Source organism: Pseudochaenichthys georgianus, chromosome 4 (assembly GCF_902827115.2).
Source record: "Pseudochaenichthys georgianus chromosome 4, fPseGeo1.2, whole genome shotgun sequence".
Taxonomy (NCBI): domain Eukaryota; kingdom Metazoa; phylum Chordata; class Actinopteri; order Perciformes; family Channichthyidae; genus Pseudochaenichthys; species Pseudochaenichthys georgianus.
In genome coordinates, this window is record NC_047506.1 from 19979999 (window position 1) to 20001961 (window position 21963).

Genomic DNA, 21963 nt, shown 5'->3' on the forward strand with positions numbered 1-21963 from the left:
ACTGAGGCTTAGCTTATGTCAGTTGAAGTCAGATTTAACTCTTTAGTTGGGTTATTAAAGAAGTCTGTGATGGTCCTTCTTTGAAACTTTAGGCATGGGGTTGAAATGTACATATATTTTTTAAAGAATTAGAGACTTTGAGATGTTTTTAAATGGTGGCTGTAGTACCCCCAGTTTTGGGACTGGGACTCAAATGCTGAATAGTTATAACATAAAGAGAAGCTGTGAACCAAATAGAAGTGAATTTAATTCATTTGAAATAACCCATTAAAAACAAAATACATTTTAAGACAAGACTGAAAGCAAATGTCAAGCTTGTCTCTGTGTATCCATTTGTCCTCAACCCTCAAGTGTCAACTTTAACTCTTTCTGTTAGACCTCTTTGTCCTCTTTCTTTAAGTCCTAAATGGTCAATAATAACATGTTCTCTCATAACTTTGTCTCCCTCCGTCTCTCTTCCTCACCGGGGTCTTGTAGTCCAAGTCGTCCATGGACCTGAAGAAGTCCAGGCTCTTGGCAGCGCTGAGTTTGCCTTGCTCTATTGTCGTGGTGTTCAGAGAGTCCAGGATCTCCTCCAGCAGGTTCATCTGTCCGGAGCGAGACGAGTCCATGTCCAGTTCCAGCGAGTAGGAGTCATCGCTATCCTCAATATATGAAGGGACGTCCCCGCTGTCCTCTGAGGAAATCCTGAGACAGAGAGAGGAGGTATTCAACTTGAATTCACAACATAACCATGTTTGAGAGCATCCACAGCAGAAATATGGTGGAATTCTTCATAAGATTGTATGTACAGTATAACTGTGATTATCACTGAGGAAGATACTGTGATAACCAGTTCCTTTGAATAGAGACATTATTCTGTTACTAAATATATCCACTTGGGGGCAGTATCACCATGAGCTTGGAAAAGTGGCTTTCATCCTGCTATCAGCTATTCTTTAGTCAAACGAATCCGTCAGCCAGCAAAAGTTCCAATATCTTGACATACATGGCACCCAAACTTGAAACATTGTGAAAGCGGCTTCAGTGCCAAATTGTAAAAGTAGGAGAACTCACTTGCTTGCACTGTCCAGCTCATCATCCTCGAGCCCGTAGCCAAGATCTCGAGGGCCCATGCCCATGCTCACGTGATACTTGTTGAAGTTTTGCTGTTAATGAGAACACAGCAAGAGGATGTATTAAGACACAAAGCATAACAAGATAAAACAATATAAGCAGACCCAGGGGCGTCTCAGCTTGAAGATAAACGGCTCCTGATAAACACCAAGTCTTAACGGGATATGGAGTTCTGCTGAGGCTACAGCTTTTTAGAAAACGAAGCCCGATAGAGAAAAGATGCAGGTCTGCGTCTTGTTGGTCCCCAAAAGAGCAGCTTATAATGAGCCTGAAACCTTAAAAGTTGAGACTAAATTTGTCAAATTTGGGTCTAGGGATAAAATCTTTAAAATCCTCTGCAGCATTTTATTAAACTCAGCATTACTGTAAATGCAAACTAAAAGCAACATGGGTAACCGCATTAATCATTTGCATTGCGACAGTGCTGCACGTGACTGTATTAGTTCTTGCAGAGTGTTGAATGATCAGTGCGTACTGTAGTTGTCTGACACACAGGGTTTAATAAGCCACCTGTGTACCATATTTAATGGGCGGGTTAAAGAAGAGACAAGAGCTTTACAGAGCAGGGCAGCACTCTCCCCATGGGAGCCCAAATCTGCCCCAGGCCACTTATTAACATGCCTTCCACTCTGACGCACATGTTCCTCTCTCTCTGCATGCCCGTGTTCGCTTATGTTAACACTATCTCTCACTTTCCAATTTACACTCTTTGCATTTTGCCCAAATCCCTTCTCACATTTTGCTGCACACCTCCTGTGACTATGTTTACGGGAATATATGAAACGGTCCTTCAGTTCCAAAAGCACTTGAGGGGTACAGTAAGCAAGTTTTGTTTTAGCTCCACCTCTGACTTCTCTGCATTTTTCTCTGCAGACTCACGTAGCCACATTATCAAAGCCCCCCCCAAAAAGGCTCTTTACAATCCTAAAAGTGTGTAAAGCACCGGGGTGTGCTTAAGAAGTGAAGACTTTAGTGTTTGTGAGGCTGCATTGTGGTTTTGCTAAACGTGAATCAGAGACACAAAGGTGAAGAACAGGAAGAGACAGTTAAAGAGCGTCACAAAGAAGAAAAAAAAACATCAAACCAGAATAAGAAGATAAGGAATTAATTCAAAAGGAATGAAGGAAGCATTGAGAGGTGAGGAAAGCCCAAAGAATGATGGGATGGGGGGAAGGTCGGGGGCAGTATTGGACCCGTGAACCAAGCCGGTCTTGATTAGCCGCCGCAGTGCCAGCCAGACAGGCGGAATGTAACGTGTGGCTGGCCTGGCCTCATTTAGGGCCCGTGTTCGGCCAGGGAAGACATACACACCCACATATACACACTCGGTCACATACGCACCCTATTACGAAAAAAAACACAAAGAGTTAAAGTGCCATTTTCTCCATAAAAGTCAGCGGAGGAGATGTGTGCAGTAGCCACTTAAGCCTCTCAGCCATCGAGCTAAACACGAACACATGTGGTGGCACTGCTGATTGGCCGAGCCGCTCCCCTTCCATGGTAGCTTGGAGCTATAATGAAATACATTTCAGAGGGGCTCAGGCCTGGGATCCCTAAACAGCCTTTAATGGATTCCTGTGTCAGGGCAGTAAATCTGGGGCCAGGCCGATATGCCAGCCTGCCAAAGAGGGCCGACAGAGCGGAGATGCACCTGTGAGACACCAGGAGGGGGGGGGGGGGTTTGGACACAAACAGTTACACACAAACACAACAAATATGCAACGTATGTACTGTTATTTAGACAGTCTAGAGGGCTGTGTTTAGGGAAGCAGGGCCTCTCTGTGTCTAGGTGTTTATTAAAGCAAGGTGAACCCAAACACAACCAGACACAGGTCATGAAGCCTTGGCCCTCTGATCTCAGTTACAGCTTTGGTGCCGTCTACAAGAGGAAGTTCCATAGGGAGCAGTAAATGGATGGTACCTCACTTCACGACTTTATCAATTTGTCATTCCCTCTCTTCACTGTGACCCTTAAGTGCAGCAGTTAAGATTAAACTATTTACAACCAAGCATTTTACGATAGTAGGAGTGGGTTTATCACACTTTTCTTTAACTCTATCAACCTTTTGCATTCATTTAACTTGTAATGTAAGGAACAAAGTAAGATGTAGTCACTTGACGACAATATATTGCTGCTCCTCAAAAGCTGTCAAAATCAACAGCATCACAACTAAATTTAGATGAACTGTGTGTCAATGTAAGAACAACACAAATATAGAAAGACTTCACATGTAGATATTCACGAGGAGATATTCTAAACTGGCGCGAACAGGTCCTGTGTTAAAACAGCTCTGCCTCCCCAGGCCTGGCAGGACGGGGGCCAGCATGACATGGCAGAACAACAGATTATCATACTGTTTCTTCATTAGCTTCTTGCAGTCAGTTAAAGCAAAGGGGAAAATGAAAATGCCTTCCTGTCTCCCTCCATCACTTTGCTTCAGTGACAGATGTCACCGTTTCGGTCTTCCTGGCTCTCGCTGCCATTCCTCTCCAGCACCTCGCCACAAGTGAGACCCAACAGATCGCAGAGAGCGAGTCAGGAGGAGGTACAGCAGGGGGAGGGGAGGGGGGGGGGGGAGTGTAGTAGTCATGAAATAATTTCAACAATCAGTGTTTTTCACTCAAACTATCTAAATCAAGCGTTCAAGAGGGTGAATATCCTCTTATGTTCCTTAACTCTGAACATTATTTTGTAATCTTTTTTACGAGTTCCTGGTGAAAGAATTACCTTTAATTTGGCCTTAAAATGTATATCACATCCACTAACAAACCTTTACAGTGGTGGATTGTGGGCAAATGAGGGTAGAATTGTAAGCATGACTTACTTATCCTTTACTCTAACCCTTTAAACCCAGATATGGAATATATCTAAGGGGCCTTACATTTGATACAACAAATTACATTTAATTTCTGTATTTATGAGGGGAAAATAGTCATCACCATCCATTCGAGTAGCTGCATTTGAAGAAACAAACTTTCCTCTCCTCTTCTCTTCTCTTCTTTCTCTGCATGACCGGTTTTGCAGAACAACCGTGGCTCTCTGTGACAGGGCCAAATGCGAGCAGGCTTTAATAGCCTGTCTAACATTATACATTTCATATGGTATTTCTGAGCGGGCACTGATCTCACAGCTTGGCAGTGAATGTAAAGAGACGCCGGTAAAATGCAAACAAACCTCGGGGAGAGGCAGAGCCTTTGCAGAAGTACGGCCAAGTCTGTTTAAGAGCTGCTCACTGACACACAAAAAAAAACAGCGTTTGAGGCAAGATCCATTTCTCGTCTGTCCAACTGGCTGTTGCTGAAAGCCAACTTCCCTTTCGCTTAAAAAAGGAGCCATATAAAAGAAGGAAAACGTGCATTATGCTCATTCTGTTGGACACTAAACTAAAGTCATCTTGTAAAATCACCAGGTGTCTCTGTGAACGTGGCACTGCAGTACTGCGAAGCTGCCAGGAGATGGCACTTTGGTTTCAGCGTGAGAGCAGTGTGTCTCTGAAGTGAGGAGAAACTAAATGAAGTGGAGACTACATACCATACAGTAATGATGTACACACACACCACTATGGACGGAGCCACTGTACTTGAACTTCTTTGTAATGTATCCTAACATTTTATATACAATATTTATCTACAATTTGAATCCTACAACAATTATATAAATAGATTTTGAAATGTTTTCCACAAAATAACTTTATTTAATGTAGTGAGCATAATGCATACTTAATGTCTAGTACTGTGCAACACCTCAAGTTTAGTGTTATTGTATTTAAAATACATACTAGAACAAGTATGTTATACTATACTACTAATATACTAAAATCACATAAATGTTTCTCCTGGTGTAACACAGACACTTCACAAGTCATGTGTACAGTGCACGTATGTGTCCACCGGCCGTGAACACATGAGCTGTCTCCCACTGATAGAGCACACAAACACACGCGTGCAGCAGGTACACACTGAAGTCTCTGTGTGACTTTGAGGAAGATGTAAAACAGAGGGACAGCTTCCTGTGCCCCCCCCACCAGGTGAAGAGTCCAGAGCCTGGGGCTGTCATTGTCCATCTCTATGACCCTACCTCCACTCTCCTCTGCTCTCTCAACAGCTGTCATGCTGCTGTCTCCAACCTGAGGCTAACTGCTAAAAGCATGCATGACTGTGTACATACAGCACCCAAAATCAAATACACGTACAAAAGAGCTGAGGTTCTCACAGCACAATACCACATTAAACACACCTGGTGTACAGTTCTAAAAAAACAGGGGAGGTGATCGCACGCAAAAGCATTCAAGAGCCAGAACAATGGCTGTGTTTGTTGTATCAGACAAGGAGTCCGCAGTCCAATTCAGTCTTGGTTTTCGTCAAACGGAAGGTACTCCTACATTCTTAATCAACAAGCCCACCAAACACTGCGCCAGATACGGCTGAAATATGTAGGCAACATGACAGCAGCACTTTTACTTTGGTACATGTGTTGGCTGATCAAATAGAATGTGAATTTCATAACTCTGATTATTTGTGCTATGATTAATTAAAGGAAGCTTCTCCAAGATCATTCATTTCATTTCAAGGACAGTTTGCAAAAAAAGAGAAGAAGATGAATGATAAAAAGGTATCAGGCTTTTTCTTTCATACAGGAAGATGGAATGTCTTTAATCACATCACATTTTGCGCCAGATGACAACATGTTTCTGATTTTATATTAGCAGGTAAATCAATGTTTGTTGGTCACTTAGTCAGAGGTATGGACGTGTGGAAAGGACTAACGTTGGTTTTTGGACTCAATGTTCTATAGGTAAAGACACAACAGGTGGCTTTAAGTCTTAAAGACTAAAGTATACATATATATTTTATGGTAATGTGAGTTTACTTTCAATTATGCATACAATTTTGTTCAAAAAGCAAAAGCCGCACTAGCTTCAATATACACACTGTTGCCAGTTAATGAGGCACACCTTCAGAATCTACCGTTCTGCCTTTAAGAATGTTATAATGTTCGGTATTTGTTGAACTTTTTTGAGTTGAGGTGCTAATTCAATTTGATGTAATGTTTTCCATGTTTTTGTCACTCTGCTGAATTATATTGCATTATTCTGAGAGGGGTTTGGAATGATCCGTCTACTCTCACTGATTTAAGCAGGGTACGATATCAATTCAAGAAAAGGAAATATAATTTGTTTTGTTTCAGCAAAAATAATAAGTGTGAACGAGGAGTTAGGAGTGCTAGTCTGTACTGCTACAGTAGGTGTGTGTGCGTGCGTGCGTGCGTGTGTGTGTGTGTGGGCACGAAAGGCGGGAGAGGTATGAGGATAATGGTAGGTTTTCTATTTTTTAACCAGGTTAGTCCCACTGAGAGCAATTTCTCGTGCAATGAACACCTGGTCAAGACAGTTGTGGGCAGAGCACAGCATCAAGATTTCATAGGAAGCAATCTTAAAAAAAAGGAGGGAAAACATAAATTGAAGGGAAAGAGGCGTACGGATAAGAGAGAGTAAGAACAATAGCTATATTTTTCCGCCAACATTCTTTTGAACTAAGTAAAATGTAAATACAGTTTGCTTTAAACAGTCAGGTGAAAGTAAATAAATGGCTGGCATATTGTACCTGCATTTGAAAAGAATCTATGAAGGACCTTTAAAGAGTCTTTATTTACTGCCAAATATTTTTGCAGAGGTGTTTAATAAACAAAAACACATTATTCCTGAACTGGACATCAAAAAAACTTTGGGTGTTATTTTTCAGCTTCCATTTTGAGTAATGCGCATTCAAATGAAATCAACCAAGCAAATATGACTAACGGGGAAATACAACAACACATTGAAGCAGCCAACTATCTCCAGTAACATGTACTGGTTTGAAGAGTTTCAATCTTTCAGGGGTCACTGCACACTGACAGGATATACATTATCAAGGCTCTTGGCTTCTCAATTTCCAGCCTTAGTTGACTTAAAATAAATCTTGGGATGTCAGAGTGCACTCTCCTCAGGGGGTTGGGTCTTTAATGTGTAAGGGTCCTCGTAATATACTAATACACCTGGGTTATAAAGTATAAATAATGCAAAAAGGCAAAGTGAAAAGAGGAGAATGGGAATAGCAGCTGAAAAGAAACTGATGGACGACACTGTAAGTATAGTATATATATATTTATATACAAACACACATAACCAGTGCTGTCCTGCGTGTCCCCCCTCCAGTGGTCTCCAGGGACCCGTTACTGTGGCAATGAACAGGCCTCAATGGTGGGGACAGGGGTGTGAGAGTGAGTGTGTATATCCTGAATACGGCGTATGTGCGTGTTTGTGAGTGTGTGTGCACATCAATTGCATGTTAACGGTTAATCTTTGTGTGTTGTGTTGGCCAGTCTTTCTATGTGAACTAGCTGGAGGGGGGGGGGGGGGGGGGGGGGGGGGGTGTCCGAGGAGGCCTATAGAAAAAGCCCTAATTGCCGTTCCTCTCCTCTCCCCCGGCCGTCACACCTTCCTCCGCGCTAAGACTTTCCAACCTCATCACACACAGGAAACACAACGCTAATTAGAGACAGCACAAACCTCTCCTAATCACACTCTTACATGACTGTGACCAAAAATGTCATTGTGTGCATGCAGGCATGTGTTTTGTGTTTTGTTTTTTAGACAGAATTGGAAGTCCACTTGGCATTTTCTTATTTAGCAATAAGCAGTGGAAAAGCTCCAGCTGTGAGTCATGGATATGTGGTGGGGTATCTAACCAGTAACTCAGGCTGTATGTGTTAAACACTGTACAGAAGTGTGCATTTTTAATTACATTAAACTAAGCTTCCTACTTCAAGAGCTATATGTGACATTGCTACATTCACACTCCTTCTCATTTTCTCTCTTGATACATTTATTGATGAATGTGTATTTTGTGAGCGTGCATATGCTTGCAAGTTGTATGCCAGCTCTGCACACAACAAAGACAAAAAAACGTGCGATCCACTTATGGTGCACAAGCAAATCCTTCAGAGGAAATGCTGACCAGCAGATGAGCTGCTTCTACTGTCCGTGCTGTTCAGAGGGAAATACTGAATGTACAACATGAGTGCGTTGTAAGAAGAAAATGCTTATCATTACGTTTGGCACCCCGACAAACTACTGTACTTCCAAGAGTGGATACAAGAGAGAGAAAGTAGAAGGAAGAAATGGAGAGAAGGATGAAGATTTAAAAAAAAAAAAAAAAAGTGATGGGGAGAGGAAGAGAGGAAGAAATGAGCAAAATGTGGAAAGAAGGAGCACAGAAGTGGAACACTGCATCCATGTCGGTCAAGTGAAAACTGAGCTCTGGTATGATCAGCCAGGGTACATGTAGTTAACTCATTTACTGATGTGCATCTGTGTGTGTGTGTGTGTGTGTGTGTGTGTGTGTGTGTGTGTGTGTGTGTGTGTGTGTGTGTGTGTGTGTGTGTGTGTGTGTGTGTGTGTGTGTGTGTGTGTGTGTGTGTGTGTGTGTGTGTGTGTGTGTGTGTGTGTGTGTGTGTGTGTGTGTATCCTACCCGTCTCATCTTCTGCAGTCTCCTTGGAGACAGGCTCTTGGTGCTGGTGGGAGACCCCGCACAGACCATCACCCCCTCTTCTTCTTCTTCCTGAGAGAGCATCAGTAAATGTAAATCATATATGACTGGAGTGGTAAGTGAACCAAACTAACTAACATGTGAGCGACATGGAGAATAGTGTGTTTTTTCATTGAATGTGATTCATATAATGATATATTGAACTAAGGCAATAATGCTCTTTGTCCAGTTTGTTTTTATTTCTCAGTGACATTTGTAAACGATTATAGAATCAGACGCTTCTACACACACTGTCCTGCTATTGCCAGTCATGCACCAAGTCTGCTGCTAAACATGTTCACATACAAATGCCCCATTTACATGTGTTTGAGTGACAGTTGATCAAAACTACTGTGCCCTGATGATTTATAAAACAATTGAGACTTATATATAGAAAACAAAGTATATATTCCCATGACCCTTCTTTAAAGATTTCTGTCTTCAGTAGGAACAAATGTGTTTGTGTCTAACAGCCAAGGACATGTTACTGCAATCGGAAAAATTAAGAGAAGAAGTAAGATATTGTTGCTTATTGTATCTTTTTTTTTCAATAGCAGATTTATTTAATATCACCAGCCGTATCCTTTAAAACATCCCCTACAAGGTTATACCAATTATATTCAAGGTAACCACCAGTGATGAGTTTAACTTCAATATGTTTGTGCATTGATGTCCTTGTGTCGACATCTGTGGCTGTCAGCTGAATAAATGCACGGCAGATTCAAAGTGTGAAAGTCAAATTAATTCATTTGTGTATTTGCGGATGAATTTATGAGCGCACAGGAAATCTGTTTAACTTCAAATCTAATAGATTTCAACACCTCTATTTGCCACTGTGTGTGTGTGTGTGTGTGTGTATGTGTGCTCTTGGTGTTCATCATCAGTGCCCTCTCTGCAGTCTCCCACTGACAGATCAAACTGCTATTGCCTTATCAAATTCTTCAGGCTTATGGAAACATACACCTCGTTACATTAGCTTTGAGGAAATCACAGGCTCACTGATGAAATATGCAGACAATAAAAGAGAAAGCGGGGCCGGGGCTGCGATGACATGACAGGCCATAGCCAGAGGGGCGTTGGTTAAAAATGTACAGCCCTGAACAAAGCGCTAAGCAGGCTTCAACAGTCATTAAAGGACCCAGCGTCAAAATCACACACTCCATGTAAAGCAGCCTTCCTGTCTGTTTCTATGAGAGGGGTGTGTGTCTACTGTATCTGTAGCACACGCGTGTTTCTGCGAGCGTGTGCACGTGTGACAGAGAGGTGTGAGGGTCCGTGGTGCTCACCCTCGCTTTAAGTCGGCCCTTAAAGTCCCGGATGCCTCTCTTGGCATGACTCTTGGCCTTGGAGGGGGAAAACAACACACACATTGGCGGATTACTAATCAAAACATGTTGCATTAACATTCTGCTCTGGTTTCATGTAACATCAAGAAATGCTTTGATCCCTGTGGCAAAAACACGGAGACAAAAGGCTGGATGAGAGAGCCTCGCACACTAACAGGAGGCGAGAACATGAAAGGGCACCCTGACCACCTATTGTTCATCACGTAACGGCAAGCTACTGCTCATCAAACACACACCAGTCAGGAACAATGCTCCCATTCCCTCCACTGTCAATTCCAAAACAGAAGTCAATTTGACGTTTATTCAGGCACACCGATTCATTTTCACTAAACAACCTGGAAAACGTCATTTAAGTTTCTCAGGACTATTTCAGAGGAATACTTGATGTTTCAAGGTGCCGTAGATATACATGAAAAGTGCTTTAAACGACATGAAATCAACATTTTGCATGAGAACGTACTTTAGTCACAGCTGTGTTGATGAGTGCTCCTCCTCTCTGTAATAGACACAGAAATGCATTAGTCAGTCACTTGAGAGGAGTTTTGGGTGAGTTTCCACACATATACACACATTCAAATGTTATTATATTAAACATTTATTTATGCACACAGCATGCAATCACATCGTTATCTTATCAAATTTCAACATGAATTACTCGGAGCAAGTTGAAATGCTTTGACAATCATTTGACTATTCGATGTGATTTCTGCATGCATGTGTCATTCTGTGATGTACAGTACACTTGTCAAAATCACTCGACACTCAGAGAAAGGACTAATCGTTGAAATCGCACCCAACCAAAACTGTCTGCAGCTTTTAATATTATTGTGATGAAAGTGCAGTATTACAAATGGTGACAACAAGCATAGGATCACATCGCTGAGCCACTATAACAGCCTGATTCAAAGCATTCAGGGGGGCTTTATTTCCACGCAGCGATGGACGGGATGTGTGTGATTGATTTCTTCTTTCAGTTGTGCAGACTGACATTTTGGCACCCAATATCTTTCTGCGCCCGTCTTCTTTTCTTTCTCTCTCACACAGAGTTGCTGCATCTCTCCTTTGGCGTCTCACTCTTTTTGTCTGTTTGGTCTTTAGTGTAAGCACAAAGCGTCGGCTAAACGGCTAAACAGAGTAAATGGCAGACAGCGTTTCAGAAGTCGGCAGAGGGAGAGGAGGAGTGAGGCCGAGGTGAAGGCCCCTCGTATAGATCCCTGTCAGTCAGGAAATGTGAACTTTAACAAACCTTTGAAGAGCACTCTAGAGAACTAATTCAGCCTTAGCTGACGGCGTGGGGAGAGAGGGAGGGTGAGGGAGAGATAGTCAGTGAGAGAGAGGGGGGGGGGGGGGCGTGACAGAGATGAAAAGAGGGAGAGGAAGATAAAGAGAGAGATAGGGGAAGATAAAGAGAGAGATAGGGGAAGAAAAGGAAAGAGAGGAGGAAAGAGACAGGAGATGAAGAAGGAGGGAGAGATCTATGTTCTTGGGTCGGTTCAGCGGAGTAACGCCTGTGTTTGCTGCCAGATCAACATGTCATGTCGGAGGACGTCTTGTCACGTCAAATCACTTCTGTCTCCCTGTCTGTCTCCCCCCCTGTCTGTCTCCACTGTCCTGCTGCACGCGCCGCTTCACACACCAAACTGCACTCGAGCTGGATCTGTACATCCAGGCAGCCCCCCCCCCCCCCCCCCCTCCCCTCATTCCAAAGGCAACACCAGGACTTCAAAAACGGAGTTGTGTCAATCACACCTTCAATTAAATGTACCCCGGGATTGAAATGAGAGAAACATAAAAACAGTCATAGATAAAAGCATGTTGGTGTGATGTGCAGGACATTCTGCGATTACCTTCACAGTGTGCATCCATTGCTGGTAAGACCTTGAATTACCTGGAGGGAAACAATGAGAATATGAATGAATCATTTCACAGACTATAGCATTGCTTTAACATTGCAGAGCAAAAGTGACTGTGTATATTACACTGTCTCACAACTACAATATTAAACTTCTTAAAACATCTGACAAAAGTATTTCTGTGTTAACATAGCAGGACAGCATCAGGAAACCATGAGTTGATACAAATAATTATATAATACATGTTGTGCCATTATTCCTTTTCCCTTAAGTCTCTTTTGTTATAAAGAAAAAGATAAAATAACATTATTAGTAACTGGATGAAAAGTACTTGTTAGGGCAGAAAGAGGAGGTTTTTCTATGTTGTCCAAGGCTATTAAATGTTTCGGGAATAGAATTAAAGTTAACAGTGTGGGTTTGGTTGAGGATCAGAACTGATGAACCCAATAATATGATGGATGCTATACAGATTCTATTTCCGTTTTCTTGTCTGTAAAAACAACTTCAACCTGAAGTGCAGTAATCACAATGATATCATTTGTCTGAGCGTTCCTATGGGAGTTCAAACTTCTGATGTCTGGATCACAAACTGAACATTTAATAATGTTCAATCCTGCCAAAACTGTATTATTTCTTCTTCTTTTGCCACATTCAATTAGATTTACAACGTTCGGTCTAATGAAACAATGTTTTCATCAGATGACAAGATGTCAAGATGCAAGTCAAATATAAATGAACCAATTCCACCATGAGGGGATATTTAAATGTCTTTAAGTGACTTTAAGGCATAATGTTAACGTTTTATTCAATAATTATTAAATTGGGCACAGGCATGTTCATGAAAAGATAAACATCCAACAAACTAAAACTTAAGGAGTTCAGAAACAGATTAAAATAAAATGTACACAAACACTAGACTATAAAATATTCTTTCTGTGGCCATCTTTTTAATAAGTTTATAATGGTTTCAACCAGTTCATCATGAGTTGTTAAAGACAGATTCATTTTATTAAGGCAGTTAAGGTGCTTAGTGCCTTTTCTTTAAAGATGTCTCCTGGTTGTGTTCACCGCTTTTAAATCTTACTTTAGCACAATAACTACGGCCTTTAACATCAAATATGGCAAATAAATAGAATGTGACTAATTGATAGACACGTCTAGCACTACTCACTTCCACAGAAGCCCCCCTCTGTGATCTCTTCTTCAAACACGTCCGAGAAGCCGCGGCCTGCGTTCAATTTGGCCAGCCGTCCGTCGATGAACTACAACCATAAATAACAACGTGCTTATTAAAGACGGGAGGTTGGGGGGGGGTGAGTGGACACACGAGACAGATAGAAAACACATACACAGATTCAAACACTCAGGCCACAGTGGGGTGTTATTAATCCTACCTGACAGAAACTACATCCCAAGATTAGGTGGCTTGAAGGTAATATGGATTTGTTAATGTGGAGCAGGTGAGGGATTAGGGCAGCAGACTACATGCTGCACACTGTCTGAGACATGAGGAAGTTTCATTTCCTCTCTTTGTAACATGGAGCGCATAAAACTCCATGTCATAAATATGGACCCAACAGCCAAGAAAGCTACACATTTCATGAGCACAGTCACAAACTCGTGTAAAAAGTTAAGCTAGTACAAGCGGTCTCGCACATAAACCCTAATATTTGTAATTAGCACAATTCAAAAATCAACAGCAGTTAAATGAAGAACACTAAAGCATGAAAAGTTGTTTTGAGTGTTTCAAAACCAAATAAGGGAAAATCTGGACAAATTAAAAACGAAATAAAGTCGTTAAATAGTTTTTAACAATGTTTTAAATCATTTTGGCATGTGACATGTTGGCCCTGTTGCAGCCTCCGATCAATTTACAGGTTTACTTATGTCACTGGCAGTTGTATTGTTGCTTTTGCAAGTAAAACATCAAACTGTACATCATCCTTCTTAACACAGAACATGAAGAAAAGTGCTAAAACAATTATGTGAATATAGATCACTCAGTCACACATATGCAACACTGTTTTCTATTAGCTAAATCCAACCACTTTGACCCCAGAGTTCCTGTTAGTTTCCTGTCCCATCGCTTATGATATCAGCAAATAACAGAGTGGATATAACACATTGCAGTGAAATCCTTGGGCTTATCTCGGCAAGATTCTGGCATAACAACAAAAAAGAAACAGCAGCTGCAACATCATACCTTTCTTTCATTATCTAGTTGTGGGGCCAAGGTCTGCAGATGTGCTGGAAAAACAACTTTCTACCAGTTTGTGTGCGTAGATTTTTTATAAATCATTGTGTTCAACCCTTAACTTTATCTATCTTTCAAACCTCATCAGAGTTTATTTGTGTAAAAGTAGGATGGAAAAGTAGCTTACAATTAGCAATTGTATCATTCAAAGATAATGACTATATAAAAAGAATTTGGATTTAAGGTTAAATATATTTTCTCGAGTGATGATTACATTACTAACCAATCAACACCTCCTACCTTTCAGGCAGGCTGTTGCAATTTCAAGATCAACAACAAAGGCTACACTATTCTTTTTAACAACATATTGTAAGAGAATAACTGCAGTAATCCTACTCCCACCTCTGCGCCTGTGTCCAGAAGTACAACAACAGTGTTTTAGGGCGCGTGTCCTCAGGGACAGAATGCTAACTAGCGAGCGACACGGCCACCCGCTCGTCTGGTCAGAAGAGCCACAGACTCATCATTAGATCATTTTAATGAGGTGAGACTGCAGGTTTCAACCACTGCTCTGCTACTTGGCTGGCCTAATTAGTGCAGATAATCAACCCGAATCATCACCCAGCCAAAGCCTCCACTTATCTCCCCCCCCCTCTCACACACCCCAGCCAGATTACCTGCCTCACTGTGGGCCTTAATTGGACATTACTCAACAATGGCAGACTGTGATCACCACACACCCTCAACCTCACAACAAACCAATACATTACAAAAAACACTTGCACATGTGCACCTACACAAACACAACACGAAGGGTAATTGGCTTTGTTAAGAGAGGGAGACCCAAATAAAGAAGCTCTTTTAAAAGAGAAACATTTTAGGGTAGGGCCACACAATTTTATAATTAACACACATTTTTTACTTTTACCAAACAAACTACAAATAAAAATGGTGAATCCTGCTCTCCACATGTCTACATGTCATCTTGTTTCCTGTTGCAGACGGGGAGAGTTATTCCATCTGGCTCCCAGGGCAGTGACTCACTCTCCGCTCTGTCACAGTGGTCTACATTTATTTAAACTGTTGAATTGCTGAGCCAGAAATTGGGATTAGGACTCTACAGGGGTTCATTTACAGAGACATACACGCAGAGCCTAAACACAATGTTATTTCTGCGATTTGGAATTTTATCCCATAAACTGTAGATACTCGGGGATAGAGGTTGGATTTTGGTTTACAGCTCGCCACAATCTTTGCAAGTTAGTGGAGCTTGGAAATTCAAATTTGGTCACAAGGAAGGAGGCCAGAAGAGAAAGTGGGAACCAGTATTGCTGCTTTAAAGGCTGAGACGCACAAACTAATATAAAGCAAAACATACTTCTTTATAAATAATATCCCTTAAGCAGTTCATAACTATCAAAACACACCTACAGTACATGCCACATAAACACACATAAGAATAATGGTAATTAGTTGTTGAAAAATGTATTCTCTATTTAAAAAAAATAGCTTTCTTTACAGTAAAGGTTTTTGTAGGCATCATCTATCAGCCATTGGCAATAGTGACTTTTACAGCCCATAGCACGGATACAGAGGTGTATCCGTCCCATTTATTAAAACTATTTAGTGGAAAGCTTGAGATATGAAGTCTTGTGAACTGGAGGGGATAGAGCAACTACACGATCAGATTTTAAATCAGATCATTTGGTTTTACAAGGACACACCTTTCCAGCTTTCAATAAATGGCTCGGCAATTGCATTCATAACACGGAGAATGGCGGATGATTATTGATTGATGGGATGCACATTGTCTACAAAGGCTCCTGGCAGTAAATTATCAGACTGCAAGTCCCCCCAAAGACTCAATAAAACTGTGTAAGGCTTAGTTTTGTCAATAAGAGGACGAGACTTCATTGAATCAGTCTCTGCTAACACACAAACGTGAACGACAGTGTGTGTGTGTGTGTGTGTGTGTGTGTGTGTGTGTGTGTGTGTGTGTGTGTGTGTGTGTGTGTGTGTGTGTGTGTGTGTGTGTGTGTGTGTGTGTGTGTGCGCTTGTGAGTGTGTAGGAGCTGCGGATGGTTGATAGGAAGCAGGTTAATGTCGACAGGCTTTCCCCCGCATTCTTTTAGAAGACTTCTCCCACTTGTTCTGTTCTGAACAGAGACAGGCTGGTGGACTGAGCACACAGGAAACAGGAACACAAGTGTGTGAGAAGGTGAAACTGTGACATTCTAAGAGGTGTGTATGTGTTGATATTTATTTAGGGCTGGCTTGGTGTCTATATTTCATAGAGGCAACATATAAAGGGACCATTGTTTCTGCTTTTTGCTCCCTAAGCACATAACTCAAATGCACTCAGCATTTACAATTTTGTTATGAAGAAGGTGTTTAGCAAATCATTGGTTACAATTATGTTAACAGGGGTTGAATGTAATTGATAGCGTTCAATGACCGCACACAATAGTCTCTCTGTCCACTTTGCTATTCAGCTCCAGAAGTATTACTAATGTTTTGCTGAATTTGCATGAACCAATGTTACCTCTATAAAACTGGAATTACTTGTGAAGCAAAAGAGCTGCTTTACAAGGAATGAAAACAAAATCACCTGTAGAAAAGCAATTTCCTGCTGAAACGGTAACACCTCAAACTCAGGTAACACCTCGGCATTATGCGTGTGTGCTTCGCCTTGTGTGTGTAATGTGTGTTGTGGTCCACCAATTGCAATAATATGGTTTAAATTTCGCTCAAGTTTGACCCATAATCGTTGACATATAGGCGACAGTGACAAATTCCACACTTTAAATGCCATTCTGCGCAAGTGAATATTTGATATATATAATTAAATACAATATATTGGTTGTTTTTTCGGTCTATTCTCATGCTAATGATTAGCTGCTTGATAATTGAGCAACACAACCTGTTTGCTTACACTATCCTCTGTCAACAGTCCCACTGGGGGATAATGCATTAATTGTTTCCTTTAGCTGGAATTTAGAGGGGGGGAAAAGCAGATTCACTAAATAAATGAAATTTTAAAAGTCTGCCTCTGTAAAAAGTGGATCCCTGCTTCTATTGTTAATGACATATTTTATCAATTGTAATTACATTCCAAAATACAAAGCAGCAAAAGTCTATTACTCAATATATTTTGCAAAATGCTCGAAATGTTAATTTTTTGGAGGGGGGGCTCAAATAGGAGAGAGGTCCTACTTATGGCTATACATTTTTTTGGGATATTCTGATAATGAAACAATATATTTAGGTGCATAATAGGATTGTCCCGGTCCCAGTTTAAGATAAGATCAAATAAGATGGACCTTTATTAATTCCCATGGGGAAATTCACAAGTGTTAGCAGCAACAAAGATGAATAAAATCAAAGATACAATTACAAGTAAAACTTAAAAATGATATACAGGTAAGTAGCTTTAAAAGGTAAGTAGCTGTTTGTTTAGTTATGTATGTAACAAATGTATGTGTGCATGTTGGTGGTCACGCACGTTTGCGAGCGGATGTGGGTCATGGCCACAGCAGAGCTCGGGCGTACCGCTGGCCTCCCTCACTTAGCCGAGAGAGGAGTGGAGGAGATAAGCTCACCCCATCCCCCGTGCTGGAGAGGAGGAGGAGGAGATAAGGGTTTGTTTCCCAATGCTACCGCGGAGGCATGAGCCAGCCGGGGAGGATGCTTTGAACTGCTGCGCGCTATCTGCTCGGCCTGGGAAAATTATAGACGAGGCAGAGTGTCCGGAGAAACAAAAGACTGATTGAGGGCCGCTGTGCTGTAACTCTCGGGGGTAAATCACACTACTATCACGGGTCAGAGAGCACAAAGAAAAATTCAACGGGTGAGAGAAAAACAATTTGAAGCCAAAGGTGTCCTTCCACTCGGCTCAGTTACGTTTTGCTGAAGGGATAAGGGAAGGAGGACATATTAAGTATACACATGGGAGAAGTGATTGTAAGGGAAACTCATGTAAACACACATGAATAAAGGATATGTGGTCGTAAACACACATGAATAAAGGATATGTGGTCGCACACACACACACACACACACACACACACACACACACACACACACACACACACACACACACACACACACACACACACACACACACACACACACACACACACACACACACACACACACACACACACACACACACACACACACACACACACACACACACACACACACACACACACACACACACACACACACACACACACACACACACACACACACACACACACACACACACTTGCTTTTACAGGCTTATGCATACAGGTCGAGACAGAATATAACTTTAAAATGGTGTTATACAGTAAAAAATAAATGTATCACGTAATCGTGGTGATTTTTGTACTGCAGGCAAAATTGAGCAAACGGAACATTAAGACATAACGGAGTGTTTTGAGATATATCCGCAGTGAAAAGTTTCAAGGGGTCAATATCTGTCTATAATCCAAGGCCTCTCTCTTTGCCTTTTCTCTTCACTTTAATAAACTGAACTGTCAAAATGCTAAAGGCATTACCCAGTTGAGCGTTTGATCAGCCCGTATTGGTGGGAGACAACTGTCAAAATGAAAACGTTCACCACTCTAAATACAGATCTGCAGAAAGAAATGAAGAACAATGAATGAACAATGAATGAACATTGCTGGGAGAAGACACAGAACCGATCCGCACTCAGTCTTTATATTTTCCTGCTTGCCTTTAGATAAAGGAAAAAGTTGAGCATCTGTCAATGTTACCATGTAGAGGACAGCAGATTGTATAATAATGATCTAAGGATGAGAAATGTACGCATTCTTTATCTACCAAATAATTGATATTGAATTCAGTCCACAGGCTGTTTCAGGAGAAAGAGAAAGTCAAGTTAAGTTTAGTTAAGTTGCTTTACAGTCCATTCACAATATAAGCATTTGGCCTTTGTGTCTCCTTGAGATGTGTGTGATGTGTTTGTTCCTTTTGGGACTCTTCCTTCTTTTTTCTTGTGAAGCACTTTGTGAATATTATTTCTGTCAAAGGTGCTATACTTAATGAACATTCTACTATTATCATTATTTAATTAATGTACATTACCTCACATAGTACTTTTAATGCTGGTGTCAAGAAACCACACACACACACACACACACACACACACACACACACACACACACACACACACACACACACACACACACACACACACACACACACACACACACACACACACACACACACACACACACACACACACACACACACACACACACACACACACACACACACACACACACACACACACACACACACACACACACTCTCACTCTCACTCTCATCCCGTCACATATTGACGGACGGTCAGGGCCCCTCCCCGTCGCTATATTACGTACAGGGTACCCCTTTCCCGTCATTTTCTACGGGCAGGGCGTCCCATAGACCTTCATTGCGGACAGCGGACCCCTTGACCGTCAGGTTTCTACGGGAAGGGCGTCCCATGGACCTTCATTGCGGACAGCGGACCCCTTGACCGTCAGGCTTCTACGGGAAGGGCGTCCCATAGACCTTCATAATGCCTATTTTAAGGTTCATTTGGCCATTAAAATGCGTTTTGATGTCATTGTATACGAGTAATGAGTTTTTATTTCTGATTATTTGTGCAGTACATGTACATGATGTTTAGTTTGCTAGTTATGACGAAGATTACTTCATGAATGTGTACACGTTCATGGTTGCTAAGGTGGTTGCTATGGACGCTGCAACAGCTCCCAGACCACGTGATCAACAACAATGGCTGTCCTTCGTGTTATTCTCGGTGGAAAAATGCCTATTTTATGGTTCATTTGGCCATTAAAATGCGTTTTGATGTCATTGTATGCGAGTAATGAGTTTCTATTTCTGATTATTTGTGCAGTACATGTACATGATGTTTAGTTTGCTAGTTATGACGAAGATTACCTTACGTCTGTGAGGAAAATGCTTGGGGCTCAGAGCCTCGTATTTTTAAATATTTTTTTCCTTCTAATTTGTTATTCTTTTCAAAATAACACACTGTTATTTACTCACCAATAACATACAATTATCCTTGCTTTTATTTATTGGTTTAATTCCATAATCTCGGTCTTTTTTGGCGTTCGTCAGGAACTGAATTTAAAAATAAAAATAACCGGAAACAGACGTGGGCATTTCGAGCGATTACCCAAGATTCTCAGCTACGCTGATTGGATGTTTTAGCCGCAATGCATGCTGGGATTTGGTGTTTATATTATATGAAATCCGGAAAACATTTGAAAAGACTAAAATAATACTTAATTCCGAGTGCTCTTGCTTTTCTCTTTGAAAGTCATCACATAACGGCATTGTAATACACGGTTCGGCTGCATTAAATATTACAGATCTGCCGTAGTTCTTTATTTATAGCGCCCTGATGATGAGACCTATGGAAAAACTGAAGAAATGCCGCCGAAACTGAATACTTGACGTGGATCATAAATATATCAACAATTAAAAAACTTCTCAATTTCTCTTCACACAATACGTCTCCTTGCAGTATCAACACTAATTCGGCTGACTTTTACATTTGATGTAATTCATAGATAGGTTATATTTACACCATAACGGTGCACAGCTGATAAAAAAGGACTGTAGTTTTTAAAGATATTACTGATTTGAATTGGATTGCATTTTGAATGTAAGAATGTAAATACTGATTCTGAAATAGTATAGCAATATGCTGTAGAATTATGTGAAAGCATGAATAAAACTACACATCTTCAGATGTTGTACATAAGTGTCTGTGTGTACCTTGTGTGCCTAGTGGTTAAAGCACGTTATTGAATTATTGTTTTTATGTGTTATATTTGATTAAAAAAATATTAAGAGTACATATACTTTCATAGGGGGAAAGTAGAAGGTCTGTGATAGAAATATAGAATATAAAAAATCAAGAAGATACTATAAGTGATCTCTTCAATAAAACAGTTTAGTGCAGGATGTACAAAGATATTAATAGGAGGAGGTGCAAAACAGAAAAACGAATTAACCTTTATTTAAACATTAAATAACAGATTACGGTCTTCTTTTAAATAAGAAAAAAACGTTGGGGGTATCTATCTACAGATAAATACAAAGTACTTAACGTCTAATATATTGCTTTCCTGCAATGTTAACTATGTTGAAGCACTTATTTTAACTGATATTATACATATGGATTATACTCTTATGTATGTAGATAGAATAAGAAATGTGCAGAATATGACAGTTTAATGGTGGAGGTACACACATATTGATAGATGTCTTGTACTGCACTGTTGAGGGACCTGTGACCCACGTTTTTCATTCATTTCATAACTACACCGTAAGTTGTGTAAATGATATGTCAATACACCTTTAAAATCTTGAAATCTTGAAAGGGATGTGCAAAATAGCCATAATATATAGTCTTTAATTAACTATTAGTAGAGAATAACGAGTAATTAATATACTTTATTACTCGTTTCCATTAATGTCAATTGCAGATACATGTTTAGTCTTCTCAAGCACAAGTATCAAATATCTCTCCTGATTGTTGGCACTTGACAATCACCTTATCTGAATTTTACTCAGGTGTAACTAAAGTCTGATTTAAGGGTTGTTTATATTTCACATCATTAATCAGAATCTGCAAAGTAACTCAAATAAATGCAGTGGAGTAAAAATACTAGGTTACCCTCTGAATTGTAGTGGAGTAGAATTACAAAGTATCAATGAGCTTTCATGTGGGTATATTAATGCTATATATTGATGCTGTGCATTATGGACAGCGATTTTTATCCATTTATTAATTATATGTTTTACATTTGATAACACCAATGTGTTTAATACTGGCAACTTCTAATTGTGGGAAAACGAAAA

General features: G+C 40.7%; 1 protein-coding gene across 5 annotated transcripts in view; it reads right to left on the reverse strand.

The window, feature by feature from the left end:
* dennd1b (DENN/MADD domain containing 1B) overlaps positions 1-21963 on the reverse strand; it is a 108280-nt gene that overhangs the window by 5230 nt on the left and 81087 nt on the right. For 4 of the 5 annotated variants that reach the window (XM_034080781.2, XM_034080777.2, XM_034080780.1 and 1 more), the window contains 7 exons: positions 13054-13144; positions 11877-11917; positions 10490-10525; positions 9970-10026; positions 8627-8716; positions 1057-1148; positions 465-687 (listed from right to left, as the gene is read on the reverse strand). In XM_034080781.2, the coding sequence (XP_033936672.1) occupies positions 465-687; positions 1057-1148; positions 8627-8716; positions 9970-10026; positions 10490-10525; positions 11877-11917; positions 13054-13144 (630 nt within the window). Of the gene's footprint in view, positions 1-464; positions 688-1056; positions 1149-8626; positions 8717-9969; positions 10027-10489; positions 10526-11876; positions 11918-13045; positions 13145-21963 lie in introns of those variants that run through there. The other variant, XM_034080782.1, reaches the window with a different exon arrangement.